At 38.6% G+C, this 15,120-nt stretch overlaps 1 protein-coding gene across 4 annotated transcripts in view; it reads right to left on the reverse strand.

The window, feature by feature from the left end:
• Window positions 1-15,120, reverse strand: part of GRID1 (glutamate ionotropic receptor delta type subunit 1) — a 484,592-nt gene that overhangs the window by 29,277 nt on the left and 440,195 nt on the right. For all 4 annotated transcript variants that reach the window (XR_004307682.1, XM_032445260.1, XM_032445261.1 and 1 more), the window contains one exon: window positions 2,092-2,287. Coding sequence is in view for 3 of the 4 variants with exons in the window: in XM_032445260.1 (XP_032301151.1) it covers window positions 2,092-2,287 (196 nt within the window). In the remaining variant the exon portion in view is untranslated. The remainder of the gene's footprint in view (window positions 1-2,091; window positions 2,288-15,120) is intronic.

A 15,120-nucleotide genomic window follows, 5' to 3' on the forward strand; every position in this document is an offset into this window, starting at 1 on the left:
TTCCCCCCACTCTATGCAGAGATATTTATGAATAGGTGGATGTTTTACATCTGCAATGACCACTTTCAATTGCCACAGCAGTACAACAAAAGCAACTTGCCCCCACAGCTCTGAAATGTTTTTCTGTCACTTATGTGACTTTGCAGCGCATTACTGCTGTCTCTGTGGCTGTACTTGTGCTGCAAAAGCTGTGCTTTGACAATGGGAGATGGTCACTGCGGCTACAGGGCTGTGCTATGTCTGAAAGTGACCTCTTCCATGGTAACCAAAAGCTTTTGTGGCATTCAGGACATTCTTCCATTATTATCTGTTTGGTTTTAGTCAGTCAAAGGGAGTAGAAACTTGTCTGGGAAACGGAGAGAGGAAAATGGAATTGAGACAAACACTGGCAATACCCGCCTATTGCATGAATAAACAGTATTCTCCTGTTCTGCACTGAAGAGGCTTTTAGTATTTTTTCTTACTTAACTGCTGTTGAACTATGATTCTGTCTGAAGAAAATGGAAAGTGAGAGGAGAAACAGGTTGTTTTTTTTCCCCATTGTATCACGCAAGTCCTCATTCAGAAAATGTTAGGTATATGCTAGAGGAATTCTGACTTTCCTTTTCCTATAGAGCATTTCTAAGGTACATTTACATCTCTCTCATGCAGCAGCACGTGTTTAGAGATGTAAAGTCTGATTTCCTTGGCTGGCACCATTTCTTCTTTAGGAAAACAGAATTTCTAGCTAAAATATTTGATATGGCTGACTTGTCTGTTTGTTCAAAGAGCTCAATGAGTTAGGAAGAGCAACGTTTAAACTATAAACACAAATGTTTAGTTGACAATGTTATTAAATACTGTGCTCAATTTACGTGTCTAATTAAATAGCAGCCTTGGTCAGCTTTGGGAGCCGAGGTAAATTCAGTTATTGTTGACATTAATGGAATGAGCTGATCGAGTTATATAAAAATCACCCTACAATATTAAGATCAAGCTCAGTATGAAACATTTAACATTACTTACAAGAGACAGAGCTGCCAGCTCCATACAGGCAATGCAGTTGCTAGTTCAAACAGCCTGCCAGTCCACAGGTACATTTAAGGCTTAGGTAAATCTAGCTATAACAAATGGCAGCATGCAATAGGCTTACAGAAAGAGAGTATTTACAGCTTTAGTGCTGACCTAAGAATGGTAACAAAACAAACAAATGACTAAAAGGGTAAATTTTTGTGCTTTTTTTTTTTTTATGGCTGTTTTACTCGTATATTGTTTTTAATGTCATGCTATGTAGATAAGTTCATAACGGCACTACTTCTGTCTCCTTTAAATGCTTAGAAAGTCTTGAAATGGAGCCTACATTTTCAGAAAGTGATGAGCAAATATAAAAAAGCAAACCAAAGAATTGCAGTCCTTTCTATAGCCAGGTTTCTACCTTCTACAGAGGAAAGAAGTTTAACTGAGCCACATGCTCAGCTGGGAGGTATGAGAAAATGCAGGGGGAACCAAAACTATTGACAGAATGCCCCTGTATTGGAAAAGACAAAAGGATTTTAACCAGAACTCACACAAACAATTGGGAATCTTACACCAAAGGACATGGATTCAGGAAATAGGATGGCTTGATTTTTCAATCAATTGAAAAATAAAGGGGACACATTTCTCTAAAGGAAAAACACATTAAAATTTCACTGGCTACTTCTGCACACCTACTGCCAGAATATACTTCAGGGCACATGCAGTTTGCTGTTATTTGTTACCTGCTTTTGCTAAGCTACAAGATGGAAAGCAGAGAAGAGCAGCAGAGTAAGAGCGAGTAAGCGTGGGCCTGATCATTGAAGATGAGTATTGTCAACACCCCCATGAAACACAGAAGCTTTACAGCCAGCTCCAAAAGTCTCAAATACTGAAGATTTCGACTGAGCTGTAGTACTTTAATTCAAAACCACAACCTCACAAGATGCCTCTTATCTGCAGAGTTACTGAAAGGAACTTTATGTAAGCGTAAGTTACAATATAACTGCATTCATGTGACTTAACAATATTAACTCCATGCAAACTGATTTGACGCAGCTCAAAAATTAAATGAAGAACACTGTAATCCAGTCTTACCTTCCTGATGCCTTCAGAAGGGTTCGATACGCAATTATCTGCCCCATTATTCTTACTTATTGTCCTCCACAGTTCAGCAAATGTGTTATCCTGCTCCAGAGGGTTTGTTCCTTTTGCTTTAAAGTATTCATACACCGCTGAGTCTCTGACTGTACCATAAGATATATCCATTTGCTTAGACAGATCCTGAAATGTTCTGAAATTCAAGCAATATTGAGATATTAGTGTTACATCACTGAAATTTCATTAATTAAATGACTTATTCCTGTTTTTAATCAGAAAGCATTTATCAATTCCAGGCAATATTTGAGTATCTCTCATCTTCATCATAAAGGAAAACCAAAGACTATCTGAATTCAATTGAATTCATGTGATACCTGAGCTCTATTTTTTTTTTTAACCTTAATAAAGACTTTCTGGATAGATAATATCCACGTTAAATATTATGATCCTAAGTTTGCACAAAAAGGGAGTCCAATATAGACATATTCCAGCGCAGGAAAAGCTAAGGTTGTAAATATAAACCGTCAGCCACCTCAGCACCACCTCACAGAACTCAGTGGAATTAGCTGGAAGTTATACCAACACTCCAGCTGACTTCAAATCAATAAGACTTTTTAAAGCAAACAAATAAAAGCCTTGGTTCCAATTTCCACCATGTCCCTCTCTCTCTTTCCCTCTCTTCACAGCCTCTGGTAAAACAGACATTTTTCATTCACACACAGGCCTAACTTTCATTTACTCATCATACCACTCTGGAAGTGTAAATGGGCCTCAACTTGAGTGACTGTGAATGCATCATTTATTTTCAAATAGTACTGAATGTAATTCACTCCTGTTTTACAGCCTTTTCAGCACAGAAAGGTGTAAATCACTGCCTGTGATACTGAGAACCAGGCCAAGCTTCAAAACGTGTGAAGCAGAATCATATCAGTTTTTCACCTTCAGCCACCAATGTCCGCTCCTGTGTTCCCTTCCTTTGTCCTCACATCTCACTTTTCTGTACAGGTACGGAGTGGCAGCACGGGCTAAACTGCATCTCAAATTATGATGCATATTTATGTCTCATAAATGTATAACCTCATATAATAAGATCTATTTCAGATGCTTCTGATATGAAATACCAATTAACTGCAGTTGAGTTGCAAACTAAAGCCTCCCATCCACACTTCCATCCTCCCCATCACATCACCTTCAGGCCTTCTGAGTTGGGTTCTCAAAGAGCCCCTTTACCTGAAGGCACCATGTGAGGCTGCCGGCTCCATCCCCAAAGCTGCAGCTGAGCAGGGATGCCTCTTCTACCCTTAAAAACACCCTTCCAACTCACAAGCTGCTTCTAACATTGTGAGTGGTTTAAGTTCTTAAATTGTGTTAAGGACTTTTTATCATTTTAAGCTGCTAAGCAGCTTTCAGTAAGACTGCAAACAGTTTTTCCTTATATACTTTGCACACTTGTGGGTTTGGGCTAACTCCAGGGGCTGCATCAAACCCCAAATCTGTTACCTTCCCTTGTTCCACCACTTCAGTAAAACAGAAATGAACACCCTGAAAGTTGCTGGATATTAAACATTCTAATAAAAAAGGAGAGAATTTGTATCAGTCCTCTCTCTCTGTTTAACAGTCCTGAAAGTTATATTCTGATCTCCTAAATGTTTCTGGTACATTTCATTGAACAGGACCATTTTTCCTCCAATTTTGATCTAAATGATTACATGCTACATTTAGTTCCTTCTTTATTTTTTAGAATAAGCTTCATCATATCACATGAAATTGCTCACATCCCGGGGATGGATAATCTGACTGTTAAAGGACACGTTTCAGTCTATTGTATGTACAAATGACTAGGAAAGGTGCTGAATACACACGGAGGGTTTCTGTGGCAACCCTTTTCACACAGTCTGCTGCCTAGATTTCAGTGTCTAGAAGCACATATAAGGTAGAAGCACGTTAGCAGCAGCGTTTTTAGCTAATGTACTTTAAGGCGACTTTCAGCTGATAACAACTTTACAAATGTCTACTGTTCATGCTGTCATCCTCGTTGAAAATGTGAGCCCTCAAAAGAAGCAAACTTTAGCTTTCATAATGTTTCATAATGTGGATCCCTTCTACTGCCTCTGCAACTGTGGGAACTTGGACAGAAATCTGCCTCTTGTTTTAGCTAAATTACTCTTTATTGACAATCAGTGCTTTTGTTTTAGCTAAGTTACACTTTATTGACAATCAGTACTGTACCAAAGAACAACACAACTTGCTTTTCAAAAAGCACTTTTCTTCAATTCTCTAAGCATTGCAGTGAGCAAATTCTGGGTGTAAATCAAGTGCTTTGCTGGCCCAATAAGCAGGTAATCAGAGCAGGAGGCAGGGAGGGAAGCCCAGCCTTTGCTTGGGTGTTGTGTGGAAGACAACTATGATCCCTTTAGCTGGCAGAATTTTCCTACAAGAGATAACAAAGAATATTGCATGTCCTGAGGATGCACATCCTTCCTGCAATGCCCTGTTTGATCTATGACAAGAACTGCTCTGGACAAAGAAGATTCTCTGTATCACCATTGGAAAGATCTTCTGAGTGAGGCAGGTCACCAAAGGACACAGCCAGGGTCAAAGCGGGTAACCAAGCTTGCAAGTGGTTCCTGCAGCAGAAATTCATGCAGATGGTGAATGTCTGAGAAAGAAAATAACTTTATGTTTTCACCAAACAGACGACATAGCAAAAACTATCTCAGAAACTACCTTGATGGGGAGAGGTCTGGACAACAGTTCTTACATGGTATAAAAAATTACCCTGCACTATATTTCTGCACTGAATTCAGATTGCTATCTCCTGTCTTTTAGGATGAATTAAGATAATCACAAGTGAAGATTTTAAACAATACTATTTTAACTCCCTCAGATGTTCCATCGCATAGACAAAATTGCTCAGAGCCGGATATCCCATACTGGTGATATATTAGCATTGTGTCATTCTCTAAAGGCAGCTGCTCTTTCTTCCTAGACTTCTCCATTTTGCTGAATAGCCATTAGCTGAACCCACCTTTCTTTGCTACTCAGATTCTTGGCTCTCATTCCCATGGTAAAGATTTCATGCATTTGATATATAAAATTATTTGCAACAAAAATGTGCAGCATAACAAGATGCTCCATTAACCTTACCACCTCAATTATTGGATCTCACAACCCATTAAGGACTCTCTGTAAGTGTGATTAAAGATAAAGCTAGTAAAGCAGAAAAAGCCAATGTTCCTCACTTACACTTATAGGAGCTGACCTTCAATTTGTAGATAAATACATCCACTGTGTGATTACTGTAATTGGCAAGTACGTGTAAACCAATTGATTTAAGTAAATCTATCTGTGGTCCATCTAAACACAACAGCGTTACCAGCCAAAATATTTAAGCAGTGTAGTAATATCTGCTAGATAAATAGGACAATTGATACATAATTTGCAGTGGAGTAGCAATTACTTCAAGCGGAGTCAACTGAAAACTGTTTGTTTCATTTTTCAGACACATATTGACATAAACCATATGCTGCAGAATAAACATTTAAGCGATAGTTTACTGGCATTTATAATTAGACTACTAGAAATAGTTGCCACAATAAAAATAGTGGTTAAGTTGTACTCTTTGGAGATGCTTTTCTACTTGTAAGAGACTCATGGAGCTGTAGACATGTAGCTAAAAAAGGTTCTGCCAGCATAGGTTTATTTGACTCTAGAGCTGCTATAAAGACTTTCTGGATGAACAGTGTGAACAAATCTTATCTAAGGGACAGACTAAACCCGTCACCAGGTGCACTGAAGTAACTACTGACCAATTAACTCAACTTGTAAAACTGCAGCCTCAGCTGTTCATCCAAAACTGCCACTCGCGATCATCAGTCAGGATCAAAGTAAATAACCCCAAAACACTAAGTAACAAAAGCAAAATAACAGCAACAAAACCCACAAAAAGAAAAGCAAACTTTTATTTCAACATTTTCTTTTTCAATATCTTTTTCTTTCAATATCTTTTCCTTTTTTTCATATTTCATATTATATATATATATATATATATTTATTTACTCCCAAGTAAATAAATCAATTTTCTTAATTAATATTAATCCCTCCATCACACACAGACATAGCACGTTTCTCCACATTTGCCTGGGAAGGATATGTTCTTATTTTACCTACGGATGCCAGCACCCTAACATTATTGCTCAATGCAGCATAATATTCCAGGTGACGGCTGCCATTAAGATGAAGCAGCCTGGAGAAGATGAGAGTTTTAAGCTACTTTACCAAAACAGAGCGCCTTGGAAATATAAAGAAAAACATACTACAAGTTCTAAAGTTCTACTTTTTAAGTACCTTGAAATTACTTCATTTCATGTGTTGTTTTTTTTTTCTTTTTTCCAAAGCCTAGGAATTGATGATATGTGAAGAATTAAATACAATTGCAATTCCTAACTATAAGGCTTTTATCAACATTCCAGTTTGGATGTGGCTCTAGGCAGCCTGGCCTGGTGGTTGGTAACCCTGCCCATAGCAGGAGGGTTGAAACTCGATGATCTTTGAGGTCCTCTTCAACCCAGGTCATTCTCTGATTCTATGAACATGTACTGAAGGGAAATACGTAAGGGTACGCACAAGAACTACCCTTGAGTTGAAACCTATCATATATAATCCTATCTGAAAAGAGATTCATTTCACTGACTATCACAAGTGGAAAGAAAAGAATTGAGAATCCTCCAAGAACAGAAGGAAAAGTGTTTGCACTGAATTGCTCAGCACTAGACTATAGACTATATATTTGCAAAGACAGTGAGAACAAATGGGAAAACTGTGTTTGTTGCTGACGATCGCTTGAGCCCTTCTACCGACAGAAAGATTTTGAAGCCAGGCAAGCTTTGCAGTATCAGCTTCTCATCTTACGTGTCTCCAGTGAGCAAACAGCTGTTATTTGATGTAAGAAGACTGGCAGGTGAAAGCAGCCTGCAAAACTCTGGAAAAGCTTTGGAAGTTAAGCTCAAATGAGGTCATGAATTGTAGTGTACCAGCACAGATCATTTAATGAGAATAGCTTTAAACATGTATGAGCAGAAGATCCCTCAGTTCAGAAATGGAGTTCTCTTTACTTTTCATATCAGTGCGTTGAGCAGCAAGGCAAAGGACTTGAGCCCCTGTCCATTATTCATAGATGGCCAAACTTTGGATCTTTAGTTTCAGTTAAGATTTATGAGTGGGTAGATAATGTCTTAAGACATCTGAACCTGAGTTCAAACTCCAACATAAAAACACTCCCTGGAGAGTTTTAAGCCCAAGTTGAAATTTAGCTTCAGTTCAGGAAAAAAAGTCATCTCTCACATATATAAATTGCCAGTAGGTGATGATAATCTCAGTGACTCAAAGGCTAATGTGAAAAGTTTCACTGTCTTACCAGATCCAAGTTGTAAAAGACGAAGCCCACTTAAATATTAATTAAAAAATAGCAGTTATTCTCCCTGAACACTCATACAGCTAATACTGAGAAGAGCAATACATTAGCTGAGTAATGGGATAACATCAAAATTAACCTACCCTGAGCCCTTGTGAGTCTGAAAATTAAATATCTATCCCACCTCTAATAGAAGACACACATTTGCATTAACTTACAACATTTGTTGCCAGTACATACTGGAATATTATTGGCATCTGATAAAATGGATGTGAGGTACATGGATTTAAAGACAAGCCACTAAGCGAGGCCAGTAAGACTGTTCAAAGTATGGCTAGAATGGCAGTAGCCTTAGTACAGAGAATATTTAAAGGAAAGCATCCACATCTAATAACCTAATAACCATTAGCTCCACATCTAATAACCTTAAACTACAGAAGAATTCAATCTGCAGATTTAATTTATGCATCTCTTTCACCTTCTCCAAAATCACAAACAATCAGACTGAGCTCTTAAATCAATCACTGAATTGACAACTTCTCTGGTGTGACATGACCAAATCCTGTACTGCTTCATTTCACTGCAAATCAAGTCTCTTTGACCAGCCTTAACTCTGCCTCAGCGCAGTGACAAGCACAGCATCAGGTTTCTTCAGCAACCACAGTAAGCAAAATATTTACCGAGAGGCAATCCAGCAGAAATCAGCAGTAGCACTGAATGCTTAATAGACACTTTGCAAGTCCTTCACTGGTAAATATATTATTCTATAGTTCACATAAAGCTCATTTCATACGGTGTCTGTGAAAAATACCGTCCACTTTATTCTAAACAACTAAAGCCTCAACAGCAAAAGCCTCATGGGAGCTTCTACAAGAGAAGTTATAAGCGCTGGAAGATTAAACTACATTGAATAAATGGAGTTGAAGCCCTTCACACCAGGAATAAAAATTTCCTGATCACTAAAAGCGACAAACAATGGAAGCATTTGCGCCTCTATGTGAGCTTGTCATCAACAGTGGAACAGGAACAGCTGCTATACACATGATTTCAAAGAAGCAGGGACTTTCCTCCAGTGCAAAAACCAATCAATTGGCATGTGTCACAAAACACGTTGCCATGTCAACTACATACTTTTACTACCATGAAAACAAACAGTGACTGAACCCCTCAGCAGGTAATGGCACTGCAGCAGCTGCTTATCATGGCAACTGTTTTCTTGATGATAATAGGCATTGCTGCCAATGTGGTGGCATCTATGAGTCCCATCAACTGTCCTATATTAGATACAACTAAAAGCAAAATATAATATCCAGTTGTGGATTTAATGGGAGAAGGAAACTAAAGCCAGTTTCATTTCCACCACAGGAAAGGTAGTTGACATGTACTCCCATGCCATTTCTAATGGGAACATTTCTTTTCCCCTTCTAATGTGGGACTGGCACTGTCTCTCTGTCTGCCCTGAAGAAACATCTCTATTAGACACCAGTACCACTGAGATCAGTGAAACCATTTACTCACACCAAAGCACATGCTCAAGAGCTACTAGAATAAGAGAGGAAAAAAGAGCAGAGAAAGGCAAAACAAAAGAGCCACATAACACGCACAGAATGTACTATAAGCAAAGAATATGTCCAGCCTTTACAATTATTTCCTTTCCTTGACACAACTTTGTCTTGGTTCGGCCTGGTTCGGCCTAGGTTCTGTGACAAGGGCCTGAAGGGACCCATGGATCCACACCCCGGGAAGGGGAAGAGGGGAAAGATACAGAGATGGGCCTGGATGACGGTTAATGGCAGCCACAAGCTAAGAAAAAAAACTTACTAAATAAGAAGAATAAACTAAATATTTCTACTCAGTAAGAAAACTAAACTCTTCTCAAATCACAACACAGAAATGATTTCAATGCTTTCTCTGGGATTCTGCTCCTGCACAACTACTGCATGATTAATTCCTAAAAGAATGGAACAAATAGCATGTATAAACACTCATGAAATGTAAAGCCACAGTAAAGCTATTATTAGATGATACACTGCCACATTTATGATTTTAATGGTAATTAATTATTACCTACAAATACTGCATAGGCAAAGCATTTACAGGCTTTGCTTAGTTTCTAAGAGAGTAATATGCAGCTTTACTGCTCTCAGAATAATTCACTAATTATTCAGTAATTCAGAATAAAAAGTATTTTTGCTGAAGCATAGGAAATGGAGGACAAAAATCCATATATCTAGTCTGTGTCCCACTGCTCACAGAACTTGTTAATATGTTTCAGTGGTTCATTTAGGAAGCATAGCCATTAAACAAACAAACAACTTGATGATTTTTTCTGTGAGACTCAACCTTGGATCCACAAATCAACCTCATCATCATAATCAGTAAAGCAGGTTCTCCTGTAAACAGAGTTAGATCTGTTTTTTTCCTCCTCACTGCTATTTCTAAACAACGCCCGCAGGACCACCTCAGCAGCTCCAGTCATCTGCAGTGATCTGCACAAGTACGACTTGACTTGCCACTGGATCATAGCAGTTATTTTGCTTGGAGCTGACACTGGCCCTGCACAAGCACTGCACATAGAGAAATCTGTTAAACGGCACAGAATTAGCAGAACATCTCAATCACAAGACCAGCATTTCTCATTCTATCTCCAACCCTCCTCTTATCTATCCTGTCACAGATTGCTGATTATTCCATTAACTAAGGAACTTTTTGGGTTTATTGTGTGTAATAAATCTTTTCTTTCTGCATGTGCTATACTTTCTGACACCACTGTCTTTCTTTTCACTATCCTGTTTTTCCATACTTCTAATTAATGAATATGTTTGAGATATTACCCATCAAAGTTTAGCAAAAGAATCTGCAAGTTAATGATTGAAAGAAGAAAACAGAGAAGCTGAAAACATCTCAAGAGGTTGTAGCATATTTTGAAGAAATAAATAAATCACTTGGACTACTTTTGAATGTTTTCTTATCCTAATTTTAAGCCGATTGGCCACGATGACCTTTCTCCAATGGTTAATGTGTTAATTAAAGCGAGGTATTCTACTCCTCACAATATTAATTAAAATAAAAGCTGCAGCTGGTGTTTAACAGCAACTCAGTCCCAACAGCAGGTTTTAGTCACTTCTCCTAAATCAAACATATCATAAAGTTGGCATGAAAATCATATTGTCAGAATCAAACACATCTGGCAACTGACATACGCTTCTACCTGTAATGAAAATAACAAACTACCTCTGTTGTTTATGCAGATGCGCTTTAAACTGTTCGCTATGCTGACGTCTTCTATCAATCACATTTGGAAGCTAAAAATCCTAATGAAGATTAACGATGAAGACTGAGAGGGAAGAAATTGCTTTCTTCCTTCACAAGTGGTGTTACAGGTACTGATACCACTGCCATGCTGCTTTGCACTCAGATGATAAAGAGTATCTTTTTAATTAAACAAAGTGTGGAATGGCTGAGCTTGGCATCTTGGTGCTAGCTTGCAAAGCTCCTACTCAGGACAAATGCTACTTCAAACCATGACTGTTAGGATATCATTATACTATGAGCAGTTCCACTAAAAGCCAGGAAATCCCAGAGTATGGTAAGGTCCTGCTCAGCTTTTTATTAATTTTTGATTTATCAAGAGCTGTCTCACTATGCAGGACAAGGGTTTCTCTAGAGAGAGCTCCAGGCTACCGCCTGTACCAGTGCCAGCAGCCTCACAGCTGCAGTGGAGTGACTGGATGGATTCACACTGCTCAGATTTCTCGGAGGTACAAAGTGATGCTGGGAAACAGCTTCACACCCTTCCCTTAACCACAGGGAATACAGCAGAAGCTATCGATGTTGACAGAAAGAAGAAAACAGAAAGGCTCTGAAGAGGCATCTTGATTGCCAGAACATGGGTATGCTTGGGAAATCAAAACATAGGGCTCTTCATTAATACCAGAAGCACATACAAGATTCAGCAATTATTACTGATGTCTAAAGTGCATGCATTACATAGGCATATTCTCAAGCCTAGAAGCCCACTCGCTTGTTTCTTAGAGGACCCAAAAGGCAAGTGCTTGATATGAGGTGTATTTCTCCCCCTCATCCTGATGTACAATCAAGTAAAGAGAAAGGGAGATCTTCCCGTTTCTCCCACCTCTCCTTACCCTAAACCTGAGTCTCACCTGAATACCATATCCCATACTGGATACACTGACAGCACTGCATCAAAGCAAACTAGCTGTGTTCCATACTGAAATTCATTAGTTTATTAGGTATCCTAATTTAATTCCTTGAAATATTAGCTTGCAAATTGCATTACTGCCACATAAAAGAAACACAGTAGTTAACAACCACCCCATTCTGACCAACAGTTTTCTATTCCTTTAAGATATGACTATTCATAAATAAACCGAATTAAATCAGTGTCTTTTTCTCCTAGGCTGGTTTTAATGGTTCAGAAGGCAAACAGCTTCAGTGCATGTGATTACATTTCTTTTAATGCAATTTTGGCAGCTGCATTAAAACAACTTTTCTAAGGCAGCACCATTTTCTCCCTCATCAGGAGGATGATACAGTAAACACTCCTGTATCACATCGTCTGGGAGCACACGTGCAGAAGACGACATTGCTTAATAAAGCCTAGGAATTGGGAAGAACGTATCCAATATGCAGTGTTATCTCCAAAAAACCTCTTCTTTCCTTCTAGAAGATCTTTCACAACATCATAATAAAAAATAATACTAAGAATTAGCAGGGAAATACTCATGCTGATGAAGATAACATCTTAGATTCAAAGGAAAATAAGAACTCACAACACTTTTCCCCTCAAAAGCCATAACCTGGATATATTAAATGTGTATTTTGTTGCAGGCTCTTTTCACTTGGTTGGTTGGTTTCTAAAATATCAGGAATTTAAATGGTAAGTTTACAGTTTCCCACCTTGTGGCCGGAGGCAACACTTTATCTAAGTTTCACTATAAAATATGACCATGTAAGTCAATTGACTGCAACACTTGCTTGCATGGAAAAACAAATCAGAAACTCAAAAAATCCCCTTTACAAAACTAACAAACCTATAGCTTCTATGATTTAAAATGTTACTGCACGGTTGTTTGCTTCATCCCTTGTCTGAAGTTCCTACATCCACAACAGAGCAGATACATGCTTATATCACAATTTAGCCCAAACAAAGTTTTCTTTCTTCGTTTATGACTGATTTCATCACCACAGCATGAAATAGATGACGCTGCATTAAGTTCACCAAAACTGAAACTGTAATCTTACAACCTTCAGCACAGGCAGCAAAGCTGCCAGTTAAGGTGATCTGTGAACAGTAATACTTAATGCTGAAAAACAGATGCTACGAGAGCATGTTGAGCAAGGCCGTGGCAAGAAAAGAGGTACAGCAGGATTGTGGTACTGCTGTGCAGGTTGTCTGCATTGTGAAGCTTCTCTGGTAGATCTCCTTGCCCTCACTGTATTCCCAATAACAGGTTCCATTTTAATCACAGAAGGAAAGGCTTCTGAACCTTACTCCATGAGATCAGCTATTTGAAGTGATTGTATGAACTGGGCTTTTAGCTATAGGAGAGATGACCATTACTTTTATTGCAGGCTATTAATTCAAACCTTGCAATGTGAAAGTCAGATTATCCAACTGGACACGTGACTGGCAGCGCTTGGTGACACAGGTCTGTTGTAACAACAAACCACTACTCCTGGAAGTCAGCTGGACAAGAGTTGTTCCTGTACTCCTACTGGAGACTTCCATTCTTATCCTTCTCTATCCATCCAATTTAATATAAAACAAGAGATGCCTTGGTGCAAGCCTTTGGATTCAAAGTTATCCTGCTGATGCTGAATATATGGTAGTGAATAGCGGGTGGGAAAATGAGTGTGGTACAAGAATGACAGAACCACCACTTGTATGGAGATGGTAAAGAATTATATAAGAAGACTTTTTTCTGGCCAAAATATGCAGTAGATTACCAAGGCTGGAAGCTCATCTATGTCCTTGTCTGAGCTGACAGCAAGTAAAATAATTACATCTTTCCCTTCTTACAAATTGGGTAGATCTAGTATTTCATTTTATGCAATTGTTTTATGGGAAGCAGAGTACAGGACATAACTTGACTGTGATAACACGCTTGCTAATTATTGGCAGCTTTGCATATGGAGCTAACTTGCTTGTTCTGGCTGCAGAGCTGCTTTGCATCTGACTCCATGGGATCTGGAAGCCTATGAAAAAACAGGCACTATCTTACCTCTTCACAGAACATCCTGTATTACTTTTACATTAGGACCTGCTGCTACACTAATGACAGTTACCAGTACAGATAGAAGGTACAAAATGCAAATCATCTCACAGGGCTTTTTTGTTTGATTGTCTTTTTTCCAGGGAGCTTCTTCACTAGTAACCATCATGAAGATACTTATTTTTTTAATCCTGGTTCCACCTGGCTTCTCACTTAAGGCTCCTTGTTAAAACATTCTTCTGAGAAAGACATATACTGTAGGGACACGTAACAATAGTTTTCTGTCCGAAAGAAAAGTAAATAAAGCCAGTAGGCAGACACATGGAATGCTATAGTAACATGAAAGATGGATCAACTGGAGATCAATATACAGCCACCTGATAGAGTGGGGAAAACCTATCTGTATTCTTGCAAGCCTAAAACACACATACACACAAGCAGAGTGGTCAGCCTGCCTTAGCACTTCTTCCTCAATAAAGCTGCATTTGCAAATCAGTATTCACTGTGAGGCTTTTCTCCTTATTGTTTTTGTCCATTCAAGTGATGGAGTGAGGTAGTCTGCACAACTAGGAGATATTTGGAGCTCTAAGGCCATCTCGGTCTGAATTGTTGTCATAATCATTCTTTTCTTCCATAATATCCTGCTATATTAGATTCTATTATCAGTTAAAAGATAAAAGACATTTTATCAGCTTCTTGAGAGAAAAAACAATACAAATACAAATACTGTATTGGGAAAAATTCTTCTGTTTCTCTATTTTTCTATTGTTTATCCCTTAGGAGCCAAATAGGAAAAAAAAACAAACCAAAACAAAAAACAACAACCAAAGAAGCCACAAGTATCAGAAACCACATACTGTAACAATGGAGGATGAAGCCAGAGGCCAATGTCATGTATGCAGGCAGCACACAACCACTCTACGCAGTGAATAACTGACATTAATGTAAGAAAATCTGATTTCAAAGACAACTCAATCTGAGCTGAGAAGATAAGATGGCCCAAATCATTTACTGCTCTGAACTCTATGAATGTTAATGCCCCAGCCCACTTAAGCCACAGAACTTCCCAGTAACAAATGAAGAGATGCTATAATACAGGTGTTGTAAAGGCAGAACTGGAAAGGGTGTGGAACACAAGGCCATTGGTTTTCTATTCAACTCCAACATATGCCTCTTATTTGTAGTGGCAACTAGAGTGGTGGAATGCAAGCCTAATTTTCAGCTCTGTGTTCTCATATTCCCCAGAAAAATAGGCCCTTGGGAAATATTTGCACTTCCATGCTTGCCTGCTTGCCCAAATACAGGAGTAATTAGGATCCATTTTAAACCACATTTGAATGGCATATGACAACATTCAGAAAGCTTTATAAAAAACTC

Source organism: Coturnix japonica, chromosome 6 (genome assembly GCF_001577835.2).
Source record: "Coturnix japonica isolate 7356 chromosome 6, Coturnix japonica 2.1, whole genome shotgun sequence".
In the NCBI taxonomy this organism is placed as follows: domain Eukaryota; kingdom Metazoa; phylum Chordata; class Aves; order Galliformes; family Phasianidae; genus Coturnix; species Coturnix japonica.